Genomic DNA, 20,334 nt, shown 5'->3' with positions numbered 1-20,334 from the left:
TTTAAAAAGCCATCAATAGGCTGACAACTTCTTATGAAAATTAATAAGCTAATCAAGCTTCTCCATTAAATAAACTGTTAACCTCCCTCCACTCAGAGGTGATTTGGTGGAGCACCTAAAGGAAGGGTCAGGATTCCTTTCGGGAATGATTCAGAGAGCAGCCAACACTCAGAAATTCTAATGATCAAGAAAGAGCACTGCTTAGAAATCCTGCTTTGATTTCTGCTAAGAAATATCACAAAACAAGAACTATTGTTCATCCACCATAGCAAAGGAAAAAATTTCAGAGGGATACTATTAAATATAAACTACTTGGCCATGATACATTCTGCTAAAACATTCAAAAGAAACAAGCGCACTGAAGTACAAAGTCTACCCTGAATTAACTAAGTGGGTTGACCTACTATTTTAAGTTGCTGGATATTAGCCTATTCTACTTTGGAGGACATCAGCTAGAAAAGGACTGATTGTGTACTGCCCCACTTATGACAACAGAACCATTATCAAAAGCATACAGAAAATACTTCTCTTTCTATTCCTCACACTGGCAATATAGGTGGGGGTAGGAAGTAGAGAGAGTCAGAAGGAGAGTAGAGGAAAGAGAGTCAACAAATCCAGCTCATTTGAATGGAGTTTTATAAATAAATAAAGATAAGGTTAACACACAGAGGGGCCACACTCATCCTTGTTATCAAATGCTATCTCAGATATCCAGAGACCCTTACCATGTTACCAGTATGCATGTTCTGTACACAATGAACTCAATCACCGTGGCCCATGATGGGTTCCTCAGCACAGAATGAATGCCGAGAAAGATCACAAATGCTATTAGCATATTGTTTAAACACATTTTGTTTTCCTAAGTTGACTGAGTTTCACAATATCTCAAAGGAAAACATCTGTGCCTAAAATGTGACTATCACTCAAATAGAATGCTAGGCTAACGTAATTGAGGTCTGACTCCATTTTGACATTTGCCTGCTAACAGCTTTTAAGCCCCAGCACTCCCTCCTCTCCGCTTTCCTCACACCTGGGAAAAAGTACAAGAAAGACTGCATCCTCTCTCCCTTGGTGCTGGTAGGAAGTTCAAACCACACAAACCCCTGCCTGTGTGAAGAATCCTCCAGCTCCCTCCCCTAACCATAGGAAAAGTCAAAGCCAATCACCCCCTACTTGTCCTCTGAAGCCGTTTTTGGACATGCTCGGGAGCCATCCTGCTCTCCCCAGAAAGCCTCATTGTGTGAGTAATAACATTTTGCACCCTCTTGGTGTGAGTGTGGTATTACCAGTCTCAACATCTGAATCAAATTTTGCATAGGGGAGGGAGCCATTCTGTTTTTGGACAATGCCTATAAGACAATCCAGAAGCCCCAAACTTGCAAATGATTAGAGAAAAGTCAGGAAACTTAAAAAAAAAAATCAAAGTATCAGTTTTACTACCAAATGAAAGCAGATCTCAGAAGTGTGGCCATAGTTATACTTCTTCACACGGAGATATTTTAGACATTGCCGTGCTGAGCGAATGGCTCTATAATTCCTGCGGTATAAAGTACACCTGAGTACACTCTGACTAGACAGCACACGGAAATTCAATACAGAACAGGCTGGCATGAGTAGAGACTGTTAATTAGAACTGGTCCTACTCTGCAAGGAGGAGGAGCTCCCACATGATTTCCCTTTGTCTGAATCAACTATTCCCCTTGAAGAACAGACAGGCTTCAGGTCCTGTGAGTCCTTGGGTTCTTGCGTCCTCAGCTGAGAAAAGTAGGCTTCTGGGGGTCAGTCAGGACCTGGACTTCTAAGAAATCTCACTTCTCCTTTTTTCACAATAAATGATTAGGGCTCCAACCCGCCCTTCCCACTTGTGACCCCCAAAGTATGTCAACATTTATTGTTTTACTTGACACCTTGGGAAGCCATAAAAATTCCATTTGGCATATGGTTCTTATCTATCAAGTCAGTTGATGCTTTCATGAACCCATGAGTGGGAACATGGAACATCTTCACCCCAAAACAATAAGTGGTCACATCTGTTTGTGCGTTTGTTTCAATGACCCACTGATAAAAGAGAAAATCTCTCCAAGGGCAAATAATGCAGAATTTCAAAAGATCCAAGAAAGCAAAAAGTCCCTGATGAAATTCAAGCTTTCTTCATTTCACTCTCTCAAACCTTCCAGTATGGACTCTGGCACAGCTCTCACAAGAATTAAAGTGAGGAGACAATGATCACTTTCTGCACGACTCAAAATATTCTTCCTTAGAATGTCGCTTTTAGACTGTGCCCCCAAGAGCCTGGGGCACAGTGCAGGTACCTCAAGGGCCTGTTGCTTGCCAGGCTTCTGGAGTCACTGCCAGGTGAAGAAAGGGTTTTACAGTTAAAATATTTATACCACTGAAGAGCCTGAATGTGGCTCCTCAGAGACACATTTAAGAAAAATTTCTCCCAGTTTTGTTCATATGCTACCATTTAGTTCAACCATGTTACATTTTGGTTTTTTTTTTTTTTTTTAAGATTTTATTTTTATTTGACAGAGAGAGAGACAGCCTGCGAGAGAGGGAACACAAGCAGGGGGAGTGGGAGAGGAAGAAGCAGGCTCCCAGTGGAGGAACTTGACATGGAGCTTGATCCCAGAATCCTGGGATCATGCCCTCAGCTGAAGGCAGACGCTTAACGACTGAGCCACCCAGGTGCCCCAACCATGTTACGTTTATAAGTAAATCTTATGGGGACTTTTTCCATGTAAAGTGACACATTTATCCCTTTGTAGGGATGGTCCATGGAAAGCAGTTCCAATTAAGATTCCTGTCACTCTGCTGCTGGACTTGGTGTTCAGGTCTACAGAGAAAAATATTCTGCTATGGAGAATAAATACAATTTCAATGATCATTAAAATGGAATGCTACAGTGTATGCCTTATCAATGATAGGTAAAAAGATAATGTGAACCTATTAAGGAATCAAATAAGAATCAGGAAGAAAAACTTTACTGAATAGAGCATGAATATTAAGGGATAGTTTCCTTAAGTTTACAATTTCTTCTTTTTTTTAAGAATTTATTTATTTATTTGAGAGAGAGAGTGAGACAGAGAGAGGGCAGGGGGAAGGGCAGAGGGAAAGGGAGAAGCAGGCTCCCCACTAAGCAGGGACACCAAATGGGGCTCGATCCCAGAATCCTGGGACCATGACCTGAGCGGAAGGCAGACCCTTAACTGACTGAGTCACCCAGGTGCCCCGAGTTTACAATTTCTGATTGCATGAATATTTTTAACAAATTGTGTAACCACAATTACAGCTAAATTTTTTTTTTACTTAAGAATATCATACTTTTCTACATTTCCAAAGAAAGACTTTAAAATATTAATATTAATGGTTCTATGAAATATCCTTATGACGACTGTACTAAAGCCTTCTCTGGATCAGAGGAAGGTAATTTGGATGGGAGTCCCGAAGAGATGGGTTCCTCCATGTGTTGAGGAGCCAAGGCTGGACTTACTAGATAATGAAGAGAAAAGCAAGGGAACACAGGTACCAAAGAGTCCTTTTTCTTCAGATGGCCAGATATGACATGGCTGGTTCATGGCTGACAAAGTCGGCAGTACCTGGAGGCAGCAAATATTAAAGGGGACTACAAATGCCACTGTCACTTGATGCACAGTGTCTCTCTCCATCAGGCTACAAGGGACAGAACAGGAGGACAGGTCTCTGGAAAGTAAGAGGAAGCTAACTCGGCTTATGCCCTTGCTGCACTGTAAGGAAGGTACTGGGCGCTGTGCTTGGCATATAGTCTACTTTCCTTAACATCATCACAGCCAGAGTGCTAAACAGTGAACTTTATTGTGGTTCTCAGCTCTATTTGCTTCCTGTTTTGGTCCTTAGTTATTCAAATTCCTAGAGGCTTATTCCAGGACTTTGAGGTTAGAAGTCCTTCCTCTGAATAGTGCTCTTCTCTTTCTAGAAGGATCCTGGTGTTAACTGCTAATCACTATCCCTGGGCTTTCTTAGCAACACCTGCTCACGCCTGAGTGGCTGACCTCTTGTCTAGTGACGCCTGGAAATCCTCCTCCCGGGCAACATCTCCATCAGAATCCTCTTTTTCCTCTTTTTTCTCCCGTTCTTCTTTACTGGTCTGAACAATATGAATGAATTCCCGGCCAGAGTTGGAAAGTGAGGAGACCGAGGGAGGCCTGGGAACAGGTAGTCTTGCCCACCAGATTAAGTGAGAGTTTGTGTGTTCTTAGGGTTACTTTGTCCTTTCCTCCTGAAGGCAGAGCTGCCCAGCGAATTTACATCACACTGCTTGCTTCTGACCTGGCTCCCAGCACCAGCCCAAAATAGGACCTGGAGAGGAGCCTGGTTCCTTTGCACCTCAAGGCTGCTTCTGCTCTTTACAGCTGAGCAAACACACCCACGGGGTTGCGATGCATCCCCACCTCAGCACAAGCTGTGCCCTAAGTAGGGTGTGCCCACAGGAAGGGCACATGTCCAACCAGTGTGAAGGCACAGTGTGCACTTGCTCGGCCCCATGTAGACTCCTCGCTAAGAAAAGTGCATGCACTTTCAGAGATTGCATTAGCATTAGGGGAAAAGTTTGCTTTTTCTTTAAAATTGCCTGGATGAAATCTGTGACCAGTTTTAAGAAGGTTATGCTTTAGAGCATTATGTAGGAGGAACACGCACACGTCTTGTCACACGTAACAGCATTCACTCATCGCGCCCACACGATACTTCCAATTTATCTCCCAAGACGGCAACGATTTTCAGACATGTAAAATACTTACATTTTATACTATGCTTACTACCACTGACTAAAGGTATAATCAACTGTCAGTAGAAACAGCTAGCGGTAGAGAAGACAATGTTAACCCTGATTTTACAAATCTATATCATGGCTAACGACAACAGAGTAGTGAATATTAGTGAATATCCAAATAGTACATAACAATTAAGAAATTGAAGAACTATGCTTTCATTCCTGCTTCCACATGCCAAAGTCTTTGCTTAATGCTAACGTCAATTTCAGAGTAAGAGAAAGCAGCTTTTTTGCATTTCCCAATGTACTGCAATTTCACTTTTTGCCATTATCTATGTTCATGTCTCAAAGGGAAAACAGATTTATTAAAAAGTCATTTTGGTGTTTAAGAGAGCAAAGCACCATGGATGTTGTCCAAGAAAGCCTGAATTATTTCCACTGCAGCCCCGAGTCATCATACATAGAGTTCAAGTGTAGCAACTCGGAGCCCTCATGAACTGAGTGCTGCAAAGGCACCCAGGATGACAGAACCATCAAAAGTTCACTCTCTGAAGTGTCCAAATGCTTCCCTGCCTCCTTCAACAAAGTAGAACAAATATGACTTAACCTTTCCTCAGTGGGACAATGGGTTTGAAGCTAAGAGGACTGGCTTTGACTCACTGAGTCAATATACCCTGGGAGAGGGATTTGAGTCATTCCCTGCACCTTCCTGGGCTCGTCATCTTCATGATGGGATCACTGCATTCTTGAGAGCTGTCTAGAAGATTAGGTCAAACAGCAGACATCAGGTACCTAGGGCAGTGCCCTTGCTCTTGCGGAAGATGCTCCATGACATATCAGCCTACTTCCCATCCCTCCGGACACAATCTGAACAGATGAGTCACTGTTGTGTGGCAGGCATGCTGCTGCTCCGTGCATATGCACATCAGAAATGGGTCACTGGGCAGAATAAATACAGCTCCGGGTCTGGCCCTGGGCTTGCTCTTTTTTTTTTTTTTTTCTTTTCTGAAGCATTTCTGGCTTTCTTTTTAACTCCTAAAAGTGGAATATGAGCATATGACTCCTAAGCAATGAGATATGGCTGCCCTTCTCCAAACTTCTCAAGCAGCTTGCATACCATTCAAGAAGTCCCCTTCCATTCATGTTTTGTAAGTCCTTGTGCCACAGGACAAAGGTCAAAAACATACAAAATTTACTATTCCATTCCCATTGCACGCCAGCAAAGTATGAGCTATGGGTTATCAATAGTACTTTAGAGACGGGCAAATGCAGGTTTGACTGTATTTCAGATGTGAAAAGAGAAATCAACACAAGACACAATTTAGAGCTGCAATCTGTCTTTACATCTATAAACCATAAAGCATCCAACACATAATTTACTCACCTCACTAGGAATCAGTTTTGGCGACTCCAAACTATAACTGTCCACCTGAATTTCCTAAGGCATGAAATCTGGCTGGGCTGACCCTGAATTTGTGATCCGTTTCCTTTGTATTTCCCTTTGCACCTGCTACTTGATGGATGCTTTTTTTTCCTTTCTACCCACTATTTTCATTTCAGCTGCCGAGTTGCCTCAATTACTCTATGAAACTATCTCAAACTCCACTAGCTCTAGAAAAGAAAATGGACAATATCATTTAGTTTAAAAAGCCTCTGAAGAGGGAAATTTAGTAGAAAAGTGAGCTCCCAACATTCTTCAAGACCCAAATACCACCTTCTCTGTGAAAGTTTGTACTGATGGCCCCAGCTGACCACATTCTCCTTTTCGTCTCCACTGTATCTTGTATTCTGCTTGTATTATATCTCCCAACACAATGAGGATGTGTGATTATGTCTACACCTCTTTCCCCCACCAAAATGTGGGCCTGCCAAGAGAAGAGGCCCTTATTTTAGCATAGAAGACACTAAACCTAAGTTGAATAAAATGGAATTAAAAAACAAAACTTTATAAAAGAGGGTAAACATCCAGTCTGCATGTGAGTTGATTCAGTTGAGTGGTTCTCAAATGAAAATGGGCATTGGGGTTGGGTAAAATGGGTGAAGGGGGTCAAACATAGATAATTCCTGGTTTAGATAAATAAGTCCTGGGGATGTAACATACAGCATGGTGACTATAGTTAACAATATTATTGTATATTTGAAAGATGCTAAGAGAGTAGATTTTAAAAGTCCTCACCACAAGAAAAAAAAAATTGTAACTATGTGGTGACGGATGTTAACTAAACTTATTGGAGTAATTATATGGAATCCTTACTTTCTATACCCAAAACTAATACAATGTTGTATGTCTGTTATATCTCAATTAAAAATACTTTTAAAAGGAAGGTTTCTGTGTGTTTTCATCTTTGCTTCAATAACATAAAACTAGTAAAGAACCATGATGCTTTGGCTCTGGATTCATATTGTCTTTACACAGCTTTATTTCAATTTTCTCGGACAGGCATATGTTGACCTGGCTCTCACATTCTATTAGTTGTCATTATTATTCTTTCACTTAAAAAAAAAAAAAAAAGCAAAAGAAAATGGATGTTCTCCGGAGATCTCTGTAAATCCTATGACAATTTTAATGAAGAACAATTTTGGATTTCAAACCATCATGTTATAATCTAACACTTGAGACCCTGACTCCGAGATATGTGTGGAGGACAGGGTGCCAAGGTGCTAGACACAGCTTCTTCTTGGGGCTTCCCATTTTTTTTAAGCCAAGAAAGCCATGATTAAGTAATGGAGCTTCAGTAATAACAATTCAAGGTATTTTGCAAACTCTTTCCCATAAGGTGGTTCTTTGGGCTGTTTTAACATTGTACCAGCAAGCCACTGAGCTCAGATTAAAATATTATGTTACCTGGGTCATATTTGAACTCAAATTGCTTTACTTACCTTTCTACCTTTTTTGTTATAAAATTAAGGTAATGTGAACCTTTTTTTAAACACCAAATGGATAACAAGAGAAATACCTAAATCTCCTACCTCAAGGATAATCCCATCTGGCTAGCTGCAGTTAAAATGTTAAGCCTCTCAGACGACACGTGGTCCCATACCTGGCCTGTGTATGCAAACTCCAGGGCCTGCTTCAAGCCAAGGCTGGTCACGCCGTGTAAATTCACCTCATCTGCTCCACTTTCCACCATACAGAGACTGAACATTGCCTGAGGTGGGAGAGAATGAGAGAGATGGGGGGTTACGGAACTTAAAAAGTGAGAGAACAAGACAAAATCTGAAAGAGACGAGGAAAGAAAAACACCGTGTAGGTTAAAGATTGATTTTGGTTTTTGAAACGCTTCTACAAAAAGCTACTACTCTGTCTAAACAGAGTAGTACGTGGCATTGTACACCTCGCACACACAGTCCCACTGCATCCCACGGCTCTTCTCCGGGGTGACTGTTGAGGCTCAGTCACTGGTTTGTCCCATGTCCAAAAACAAACTCACAGTAATTTGTACACCTGTAACAAGCCTGATTTAACAGGTATAAAGAGATTATTCCAATGGGGTTGGGTTTTGGGTTACCAGTGAGGAAATGCACCATTTAGAAAAGTACACCTCTATATAGTGAAGAATTAACCTCACTCAGAGGGAGCTCTGGTCTTTTCCCTTGGCTTCTGGAAGGTGATCTCTAAGCCCTTGGAATATGTTGCCAGACAGGAGTGTCCCTGTTTGTCTGGAAACTTTGGCCAATGACAGTCTAACAACATGATTTATGATGGGGGTTTGGGCCATACCATATCACTTCCGACCTCCAGGGGAGCTGGAGGCTACAGGTACTAGCCTGACCTCTAGGAGAGGCTGGAGATGAAAGGTCAATCACATGGGCAATCTGTAACTGAGCCCCAGTAAAAACTCTGGACACCAAAAGTTTGGGCGAGTGTCCCTGGTTGGTAGTCCTCTGTACATTTTGTCCCTTAGCATGGCCAGGAGGAGATACACTATGACTCTACAGGTGAGGGATGGCCAGCAGTTCTGTACGTGGTCCCCTTCTGGATTCTGTCCAGTGTGTCTCTTTCCTTGTCTAATTCCAATTTGCATATTTCCCTGTGATAAGCCAATTTCTGTGAGTATAAAAACTTTCAGTGAGTTCTGTGAGACTTCCTAGTGAATTACTGAATCTGAGAATAGTTTTAGGAATTCCTCCAAACTTGCAATTGGTGTCAGAAGTGATAGAAGTCTTAAGGGAACTGTCCCTTCAAATTCTGCAGCTTAGCTAACTTCATAAAAAAGTAGAGGGGGGGCACCTGGGTAGTGAGTGTTAAGCGTCTGTCTTAGGCTCAGGGCATGATCCCAGTGTTGTGGGATCGAGCCCCACATCAGGCTCCTCTGCTGGGAGGCTGCGTCTTCCTCTCCCACTCCCCCTGCTTGTGTTCCTCTCTCGCTGGCTGTCTCTCTCTGTCAAATAAATAAATAAAATCTTTAAAAAAAAAAAAAGTAGAGGGGAAAAAACCCCTTATTCTTCTATATGGTAATATTTTAGTTCACACTAAATTTTTTAATTTTAGAAACGTGATTTTTTTTTGTTTTGCCAATATATTAATATCATCTCTTAGCAATTTTTATGTTGATAAACTTATTTTTGATCCTCACAATTCCATACACTTTAATATATATTGAATGGTAGTTTCTCTGTTTTGTTTTGTTTTTAGAGGGGGGAGGAGCAGAAGGAGGAAAGAGAGAGTTCTAAGCAGGCCCCACACCCAGCATGGAGCCCAACTCGGGACTCTATCTCATGACCCTGAGATCATGACCTGAGCCGAAACCAAGAGTCAGACACTTAACAGACTGAGCCACCCAAGCACCTCTGAATGGTGGTATTAATTGATGGTCCATTATTCTTTCTGGAGATCCTCATTTCTATCTCATTCCATTAGAGATTTCTGAATTCTCATAATGAATAAAATTCTTTTTGTTAGCTTAATTTATAGCTAAAATTTTAATTGTTAGAAATACAAAATTAGGGGCACCTGGGTGGGTGGCTTAGTCAGTTAAGCATCTGCCTTCGGCTCAGGTCATGATCCCAGGATGCTGGGATTGAGCCCCACATCAGGCTCCCTGCTCAGCGAGGAGCCTGCTTCTTCCTCTCCCTCTGCCTGCTGCTTCCCCTGCTCATGCTCTCTCTCTGTCAAATAAAAAAATAAAAAATCTTTTTTAAAAAAAAACTACAGAATTATTGCTCTCTTGTCATTTGAGAAATCTTCTAAAGAATATTTTAAATGCTTACAATTTGAGAAAATAAAAAGAAAAGCATTCAAAATACCCTAAAGACGTTGGCAGTATGTAATGTGTAACATACACAATTACATTTGCTATATTAAATAGCAAACATTTAGAGTGTTTCACTTTCAGAAATTACCTTATCATGAATAAATGAAATCTGACATTCCTTTAGAAGCTGTAAATGGTGAAAGGACGATATGGTATATTTGGCAACTTGGTTAGTTAGTGAGTTGATCTGGCTTGCTGCTGGTATCACTGGGAGTTAAGGTACTACATGACTGTTAAAGAACACTGACTTTGAAGTCACATAATTCTTGGTTTGGTGAACCAGTGATTAAGGGCAAATTTGTAATCAAACTATTCTGGGTATGATTACAAACACTGGCAAGTGACTGGGACAAACATGTAACCTCTCTCTGACTCAGTTTTCGTATCTGAAAAATGGGGCCAAAAACTGTACCCACTTCATGAATTTGTTTGAAGATTGGCGGACAGTGTATATATGAAGTATTCAATACAGTGCCTCTATACGGCAAGGTCTTAGTGAAACCTGTATACTGTAAAAATGATGAGATTTAAAATTAAGTTTCTTTTATGTATTCGTTGGTTAAAGCAGTGATACATTAGGAATACTAGTCTCTGGGTTTGTTTTTTTTAAATCAAGTGCAGCTATAGATAAAAAGGGCTATCAGAACATTGATTTTAATGTAAATGATTCTGCTTATGCATTTGTGAAAGATCTAAAATCAAAACCAGGGGCGACTCACACAGTAGAGCACACAACTCTTGATCTCAGAGTCGTGAGCTCAGACCTCACATTGGACGTGGAGCCTACTTAAAAAAATAAATCAATAAATCAATAAAATTTCAAAACTAAAAAGTACAGGTCACAATAAAAAGGCTTTCCATTTGTGTAATTCTGAATTTGCTTCTAGACTTCTTATAGCCACTCTAAAAAAAAAAATTCTGAAAGAAATTTCAGTTGTTTTCAATGTCTGTTTTTTATTATATGGGTGTTTCAGTTTTTAATATTCCCAACACTACTTTCTTTTTTCATATCTTCCAAGTTGTTATTGCACCTGAAATGGTGACCAGCTGCTCTCCATCAACTCCACTGTTGACAGAAATGACTTAAACTGCAGAAGAATTATCTGGATTAATGAAATGCAAAAAGTTCCTGAGAGTAAAGGTTAAATAAGAGAACAAGTCGCCGAGGGAGTTTTTGAATCTGCTTTCCCTAGGGTCTTTCAAAAGCAATCTCAGCGAAGATGGCATAGAACAGGCGTCCTCAGCCAGGGAGCTACTGAGCTTGAAGCCTGGCTTGGTAGAGTCGGAGAGAGAACACCACCCCTTAAATAATGTGCATATGTAACTGTACATGTTTGTACAAGTAATAAAGGAACACCACATTGGTCACTGTGGTTATGTCAGACGGTTATGACTATTGAGGGAAGGAAAAGACTATGAATTTTATTTTATTTGCATGGTGTTATTTGGATCATTACAATAAACGTGTTACCTATGTATTTCTAACAACTGCCTTTTGAAAACTTGTAATGTTCAGGGCTGTGCAGAAAGACACATCTGAGTCAAATCCTGGGTCTATAACCTATGGTCGTGTGGCAGTTCACCTTGAACATGTGACCTTTGGCTAATGTATTAATTTCTCTGAAACTCAGGCCCTTTCTCTGTAATACAGAGACAATACAAACCTCACAGGGCTGTCTGGAGGTTTAGATACAATTATGCTTACTGTCAGGCATAGTACCTGGCACATAGTAGATGCCTAATAAATAGAACCTGATATTCTCATCCAAGCAGAATGCCCTACTTTCCCAAGTCTCGCTTTAACCCCAGTTGGAACGAGAGTTAAGAAATAGGTCCTCCTCTGCCCCCTGCCCAAATCTGTTCCTTTCAAATACATTCCTAATGACCGTCCCACTCAAAATCCCTATGTCTGGCCACAGGACTTAACTTTTACTGCACACTCCTACACCCTACTTTAAGGACTGACCACAGCATAAAAACCATCAATGCCATTTCCAGAAACATAAAACTTCCATTAGAAACTTCATGTTATAAATTTAAAACATGATTACTTTTAAAAGTTACAAAACCAGTTAAGTAGAAGAAAAAAAGGAAACTATTAAATCAAGCTCTAAGTTTTGGGCTTAATGAACTTACAGGGTACCTGAATTAGAAGAAGTCACGCTGGATAGCACCAAAGTAAGGAAGAACCCAGTCATGTGTCAACTTGTGAGGCTTGTGACATGTCAAGAGCCTGTGAAACAATGTCAAGAGAGCTTCTGGAGCCCACAGGGAAGGACAAAGTGTCCTTTGATAGCAAAAGAGATGATAGGACCACGGGTGCTGTCTTTTAGCACTGAATGTCCTGAAAAGGTAAACTGTCAGCTCCATGAAAGTGGGCACCGTATCTTCCTCACTCACTGTGGAGCCCCTAGACCTAGCACTTTGCTTGCTTGCAATAACTATAGATGAACGAGTGAATGAATGAATGAATAAATGAACGAACCAACACGCTCTTCAAAAATGCAGATGATGTTCCTGTCCCACATTGTTGTCAACAACAATAATTAACCTGACGTAGGAAAGAATTTTCTGGGCGCAAGTTGTTTTAGACAAGTAGCTGAAGGAGTTACAGTTAAAGAGAAGGCATATCTACCATGAGCTAAGTACAAATTAGTTCATCTGTAGACATTTAGAAAAAAGTAAGAACATATGGCGATGCCCTCCATCAAGCCACAACATTCTGCCAATGCCTGGGATAAGGTTCTGCTTAGAAATATGGAAGCCTGCGCAAATTCTTCCTCGGTTCGCACTGTTTTCGTCTTTGGGACAGCCTTGGCCAGGCTGAGACTTACAGTTGTTACAGCTCACTCATGGCTGATCACGTGCGGCCGCCACCACAAATCTTTCTAATGGAAAACCCGGTTTGTGAGACTACAGTCCACCTGAAGTGCCAACCACTGAGAGAACTGTCGATTTACAGCGAGTCATTCCTCCTGTATTTCACACAGAAATGACACAAATTGAGTCTTAAAGTCACAGTACGTGAATTAAGTTCCTTGGGGTCACGTTAGCTGTCATACAGTCACAAGATGAACTACAACCCATTTCGGGTTGGTGCGTTACGCCACAAAACTCACCAATGGAAATTCTACTACATCTTCAAAGATGAGAAGACCAGACTTTTTTAAGCACTTAAAGTTGATAAAATAGGATCTTTTCACCTAGTAAACTACACGTAGCTTTGAAGTTGCACTGGATATGGGCAAGATGTAGAGCGAATTCCAGTTTATCAGGAATCCAGATGATTTTATGGATGAAATAACTGCATTGTGTTGCGTGCACTCAACCCTTAACTTTTATGAAAGAGATAAATAAAAGTAAACACATTTAAGAAAGTTATCGAAAAAAGCAACTTGTAATGATAGCATCAGATCCAGCCTGATCCCCCCTCCATCTTTCATATGTACAGTGTTATTTATTAGTGATGTTTACCGTGGCCACGTGGCATTACAGAGATTTGAGCTAACTTCAGAATCAACAAAGATTACATTTTGCTCAATTTAGTGTTAACGGTGATTACCTTTCATTGCATTTTGGTTATACATCACATATAGAATGGGTGGTAAATCTCAGTTAATGAGACTGTTCAATTAACCACAATTGCCCATTTCCCTGGCATTGAGGGGAGAAGGGTCCTGACCACAGTTGAATTGGACTATTTACCTTCTTTATCTCACAAATGCAAAAGCAATCCAATTGATTTGGGGAGCTTAATGGCCTGAAAGAGTAGGGGTGTTTGGTTGGAGGGTTCCTCCCCAATATATTTGTAGCTGTTCTAATTTTTCCTCAAACAGTATAGTAATAGTCTGAGAGAATAAAATATCAGGACAAATGAAAACAGCAAATTACATTACTATACCTATAATTAAGCAGCAAAAATTAATTATTTCTAAAATACCAGTTTCCCCCCACTTTAACCAAATAAAGAAAAATTCACCTTATATGCTAAAAACTGTGAAACATATTGGTTTCCCCCAACATCTTCAAATATGTAACTTGTTTATTCAAAGAATCTAGCTGTATTTCACAGCTTTGTTCTTGGCACAGTTACTTCTTAAATTAACTACATAGTGATAATGAGCCCTTCAAAACCAGCATGATTATGGTTTATTCTATTTCTCTTCAGAATTCTCCTCCTCCTAGATGTGGCCATATTTCAACTACATGGGTCTTCTGGGGAATGGAATGGAAAAGGACACAAATCAAGTTGTTTTTTATGTAGCTAAAGATATAGTAAATTTGTGAAGGTCAGAAACTTCTGCCCATCATGAAGTCAGGCTATCCATGAACGGTATTTATCCTTGTCAATTGTTACATACTCTGGAAAATGGAAAACGGCATCCACACATCTGGCTTTGGCCTTGGGTCACTCTCTTGAATCCTTTGGCTTCTGCTCAATCCCTGGTGCTTTTGTTACCTTTTAGTCCACGGCTCTATTCCCTGGGTATGGGATTTCATAACTTTCCTACCCACCATGTAAAGAAGTCTATTCTTTCAGATATTTAGGGATGACTCTTACTCTTCCTTATTGAATATACTGGATAAGCCATTTTTGAATGAATCTTTCCACACAGAGACCATCTGTTCTGTCCTCATATGACACAATCCTCCCTTTCAAAATCTACTGAGGACACACTGACTCAAACGAAGCTTGCATTTCCTGCATTTTGAAAGCTGTCGTGAAACAGAATTTGGGGCCCGTGTCAAAAAGTGGCCGAGCACACGTGATACACAGTCTGCATGAATCCGGGGAAGCTGGCTCTGAAGAAGGAAAGTTTCAGAGGAAAACTTCATGTCTACAGATGAACTAACTTGTACTTAGCTCATGGTAGATATGCCTTCTTTAACTGTAGCTCCTTCAGCTACTTGTCTAAAACAACTTGCGCCCAGAAAATTCTTTCCTACGTCAGGTTAATTATTGTTGTTGACAACAATGTGGGACAGCTGAACATCATCTGCATTTTTGAAGAGCGTGTTGGTTCGTTCATTTATTCATTCATTCATTCACTCGTTCATCTATAGTTATTGCAAGCAAGCAAGTGCTAGGTCTAGGGGCTCCACAGTGAGTGAGGAAGATACGGTGCCCACTTTCATGGAGCTGACAGTTTACCTTTTCAGGACATTCAGTGCTAAAAATCAGAAAAGTCTGAAAGACGGAAGAGAAAAATAAGTGGTGGAGCAACTGAGGAGGCCAAGTGAGGGATTCTGTGTCAATTACAATACGAGAAGCATTCAGGGAAAATTCTGTAAGACACAGAAGAGGCTCGTACGGTGTTTATCAAAGCCACACTGGGTGTGTTTTAAGCATCGCGGCTAAAATTCTAGCTTCTCTTCCATAAATGGAATATTGAAATTAGAAGGTACTTTAGAGATCACCAGCCCCTCACTCACTCACTACTCAAGGTGTGGTCCTTGGGTCTGCAGCACTGGCATCACCAGAGAACTTGTCAGACATGCAGAACCTCACCCACCTTACACCTACTGGATAGAAGGTGCATTTTTTTTTTATTATATGTTAGTCACCATACAGTACATCCTTAGTTTCTGATGTAGTGTTCCATGATTCATTGCTTGCGTATAACACCCAGTGCTCCATGCAATACGTGCCCTCCTTAATGCCCATCATCGGGCTAGCCCATCCCCATCCCTTCCCCTCTAAACCCCTCAGTTTGTTTCCCAGAGCCCACAGTCCCTCATGTTTACCCCTCTTCATTCTTCCCTTCCTTCTCCTACTAATCTCCCTGCTAGTCCTTATGTTCCACAAATGAGTGAAACCATATGATAATTGTCTCTCTCTACTTGACTTATTTCACTTAGCATAATCTCCTCCAGCCCCATCCATGTAGATGAAAATGTTGGGTAATCATTCCTTCTGATGGCTGAGTAATATTCCATTGTATATATGGACCACATCTTCTTTATCCATTCATCTGCTGAAGGGCATCTCGGCTCTGGAAGGTGCATTTTAACAAAAGCTCTAGGTGACCCATGAGCACATTAAAATTTGAGAAGCACAGCCACCCTTTGCGGCACTCCTTGCATATCTGAATATTCAAAGAGATGAGACATCCAATACTTTACATGATAAAATGAAGTATTAGTAATATTTCCAGAATACTGAATCATAATCACCCTCCTGACAACTTTCTCCCCTTGGTCCTGGTAGATTTTCAATAAATTCACTCTGCTGCTTGATAGCCTTTCTGATATGTCATCACAACTCTTAAGTCTCCTCTTGGAAAGAGCACTTAATCCAAATTCTCTGACTCATAACTGTTAACACTCCAGGCCAATGCTGGAAATCCCGTAGTCTGGGCAGAAGACCTGAGTCCAAATCCCAGCAAGGGAGGACCGGTCGCCACATCTTGGTGGGTGGGAGGAGAGGTAATTACTTGGGGAAAAAAAGTTAAAGAAGACTCATGGTTTCAAGAACAAGGCCTCTGGAAGAGTAAATCATCCTATGTTCTTGGATGGAAGTGGTGGTAGGAGCCTGCAGGTAAATCTCTCAGGCCACTCTCCTTTCCCCAATGACTCTGGCTGACTTTCTCTGGGTCATCTCCTTCCCTTTTTTTTTTTTTTTAAAGATTTTATTTATTTATTTGACAGAGAGAGAAACAGCCAGTGAGAGAAGGAACACAGGCAGGGAGAGTGGGAGAGGAAGAAGCAGGCTCCCAGCGGAGGAGCCTGATGTGGGGCTCCATCCTAGGCCTCTGGGATCACGCCCTGAGCCGAAGGCAGACGCTTAACGACTGAGCCACCCAGGCGCCCCTGGGTCATCTCCTTCTTATCATCCTGAAGAGGAATTTCACGTGGCCATCATGGAGCTGCTCCTGACAAACCCCTCAGACCCATTCCTACGGAATTCAAAAACCAGAAGCTTTTAAGGAGTCTCATTTGCCATAAAGAATGACAAGGCACTGGCACCCTGCCTGCCCAATCTGATATCGGTAGTGGCTGCCTGGAGCCTTGCTGAGGGCTGTGAGGCCACACCCAGACTCAGCTGAGAGCAGTCAGGGTCTTGTCATTATGTCTGTCGTGGGTATAAACAGGGAGAAGGAGCAGAAGGACCAGCCCTGCATGATAAAGCATCCATATGTACAAGCACTGAAACACACCGTCTCTGTCCTAGAATTCATGACAGCATCACATAAAATCTGTTCCTCTTTTCTTCAGATAACTTTTTGGAAGAATGTTGAAGTTAAGGAATTGCCATAACTATCACTTATCATTCTTCTCTTTAAAAACCCAGACGAAGTTAATGACCACTATTCAAATTTTAACCCAAAATTTCAGGAGTTCTTCTTTGATTTTTCATATCCTCTCTTCATATCTTCATCCTCTCTTCCTATCTTTTTCTTCAGTGTGCTACCATGAAATAAGGTGTGTACAACTATAGATACAGGCACCCAGCCCAGCTACAGAATCTCTCTCCCATCTTTCATTTTATTCATCCCAGTGGCTTCACAGTTATGCAATCCCTGCCAGAGCCACTCTTGCGTTATTTGGCTATACCCAGATGAGGACAGAGCCCCAGCTCACACGCTGTTTCTTCTAACTCCATTAGTTGCTAAGCAACCACTTCATTGGAACCTTCCTGATCCAAGGCAGAACAGGCCAGTTGAATAGGAAGTGTTTGGGTTGTCACATATGTCCAAGTTCACTTCTTCTGCAAACACACTGGGTGCTCTGTGCATGCAGGCGACTCGCAAAGTCTCCATATCTTAGGGAGGGAGAAAAAAATAACTTAGGAATAGTCCTCAAGAGTTCTAATACTTCTCAAAAGTAACTAACTGAAGAACTTCTTTTAATCCTATGAAAATTTGTATGTGCATATATATAATTTTTAAAGTGATATGAATGATTTGATATGGAAATCTCTCTTATCACCTTGGAGTCACATGCCTCTAAATGAGAAGAATGCTGATAATTCAATCTTTCAGGAATCCAGGCATGCAGGCCCAAAATCCAATCCACATCAGATGGGCTAATTAAAAGCAATTGATTCAACAAGCAGCTGGATCATCCCGGCGTGGACACTTCATTTTGAATCAGTTTTTTATAAAAATGATGAACAGAATCAGAGCATATCTATAGATCCCAATAATTCTTTACATCAATTCATTCGATTCACATGATCAGCTGTCTTGCCCCTCTTTTAGAAACCATCTGTCTTGACTCAATATTCAATTTCTAAAGGTTTAAAATTTTCATCAGCCTTATTATCCTTCAAACATGCATTCTTGTTCTTTCAGATGAAGCTAAAGTTCACTGTATCACTGTGATTAAATAAGCATGAGTGAAATTCTGATTTTTAAATAAAACAGCATGAAAGCTATAATTTTAAAAGCATGAAAGAGATATGGCAGAAAAAGTGAAGTAATCTTTCAACACACACTTGAAACAAATATACATAAAAAGCTTAGCACAACGACTGCATAAAATAAATGATTTTTTAAAGTCAGCTATTATTTCGTGTTGCAAATATTTTTCTAGCTTCACAATATTTATATTCAGGAGAAGTGAATCGGTTTAAATGAAGGAATAAAATGCAGACCCTAGAGTTCACCGTTCATTCACTATAATGAATACACTGCACTATCAGCACAATAATGAAAATAACAGTCACCCTGTCTGAAATGTGTATGACTTCTCTGGCACTGATGCAAACAATTTTAAAAGGGAATGTGACAATGATTCTTCAGAGGCTCTCAGCTTTCTATTTCAAAAGGAAATAACATTTGACCAACGACCACTATGAACTGGTGTTTCACCTTGAACTGACAAAGGGAATTCTATTTTTAATGAATGTGTTCAGTTTTAAAAGGAAATTATGAGCCATTTTAATTTTTTCAAAAAGCAAAAAAACAAAAAAACAAAAACACAACCCATACACCTTTTGGTGCTCGTGAGGCCCTATCCCACAGGACACCCAAATTCAGCCTCCTCGCTATCCCAGACTGCAGTTTCTGTACCAAGCAGAAGTGTAGTTGTTCACTGTCAGCCAGGCGATTAACGCTTATCGAATGTCCACCAAGTGTGAGGCTCTGTAATAGACTGTCTATAAAATGTCAGATTGAGTGCTTAATTTGGCTTTGCTGAATGTCAAGGCCATCATTAATGGTGCTATTTTTTTCTGGCTAAATTTAAAAGCTATTTCACGAGGCCACTTCTTGGTGGATATTAACTAAATGACTAATCATCAGATACAAGTTGCAGAATGCCAACATCTACTCATGAACAGCAGTTATATTTTAGGTGAGAAATTGAGCACATTTTGAACTGTGGGTGATTTTGGTCATTTTTGACAGCTCCTTGGAACTATAATTGTTCGTAGGTTATTTTAAAAGTCACCATCGCCTTAAGAAAAGTCTATTGCAGCATGTTAGGTCCCTCTTCTGAACCAGATTCTGGTATTTTTGGAGTTATACGTTGAGGGGACAAGACCATACACTACCACGTTAGGTTCCCAATTAATGAGCTGAGGACTCAAAACTTATAAGCAGCCAGGTGGCCAGTTTTCCGGCTCCTAATTCCCTAGTGGCTTTAGGTGATACGTCTTATGTCAGACTAGGCCAGCTGGATCTGGAAAAACAGCAAAGTCTGTTGGGTCACAAGTCTTTTGGACTCAGCACTTAAACCCCCTTCAGCAGTACACACCCTCTAAGAACCTAGGAAGTTCTATGTTAGGCAGCTGGTACAATCATCACTCTCCTGGCCTTTAATTCAGTCTTGGCATCAGCAATGCCATATTCTCAGGCATGGGAAGAAACCAGAGTTTAATGCCCCACGTCTCTGAGCATCCTTCTGCTTCCCACCCCCACATCAGCAATTATATAGAGAGATCTATATGGATCAAAGACAAAAAGTGACAGTTTTAATGGAGATCATTTTTACTTATGTAAGTTGACACAGGTATCGCTGACAAGTCTTATGTTTACAACTCTATCTGTGGACCCAGGCATCCCCGTCACTGCTGAATAAATCTAATCCAAAACCCCAGACGGGAAAGGGCTGTGGCTGACTGGGCTTCCAGCGACCCAAAGTTTAAAAAAAAAAAAAAAATGAAATGGTGGCTTTTTGTCTTTACCATTTTTTTTAATTAATATAAGTAATCCATGAATATAGTCTTCTTTAAAAATTAAGTTATCACAGATAAAAATGAAAGTCTTACTTTCTGACAAAGTAGTATTTGTGCAAAACCTGAAAAGGGCAAAGGAGCAAGTCATGTGGTTACCTAGAACAGTAATGCAGGCAGATAAAATAGCTGTGCAAAGGCCCTGAGGTGAG

The 20,334-nt window shown here is 40.7% G+C and overlaps 1 protein-coding gene across 18 annotated transcripts in view; it reads right to left on the bottom strand.

Moving 5' to 3' along the window:
* KLHL32 (kelch like family member 32) overlaps positions 1-20,334 on the bottom strand; it is a 254,933-nt gene that overhangs the window by 143,977 nt on the left and 90,622 nt on the right. For 16 of the 18 annotated variants that reach the window (XR_004628576.1, XR_004628577.1, XR_004628579.1 and 13 more), the window contains one exon: positions 7,792-7,899. Coding sequence is in view for 13 of the 18 variants with exons in the window: in XM_034670849.1 (XP_034526740.1) it covers positions 7,792-7,899 (108 nt within the window). In the remaining 5 variants the exon portion in view is untranslated. Of the gene's footprint in view, positions 1-7,791; positions 7,900-9,704; positions 9,729-20,334 lie in introns of those variants that run through there. The other 2 variants (XM_034670853.1, XM_034670863.1) reach the window with 2 other exon arrangements.

Source organism: Ailuropoda melanoleuca, chromosome 10 (assembly GCF_002007445.2).
Source record: "Ailuropoda melanoleuca isolate Jingjing chromosome 10, ASM200744v2, whole genome shotgun sequence".
In the NCBI taxonomy this organism is placed as follows: Eukaryota; Metazoa; Chordata; class Mammalia; order Carnivora; family Ursidae; genus Ailuropoda; species Ailuropoda melanoleuca.
The sequence above is the reverse complement of the archived record's forward strand: the minus strand, read 5'-3'. Positions and strand labels throughout refer to the sequence as shown.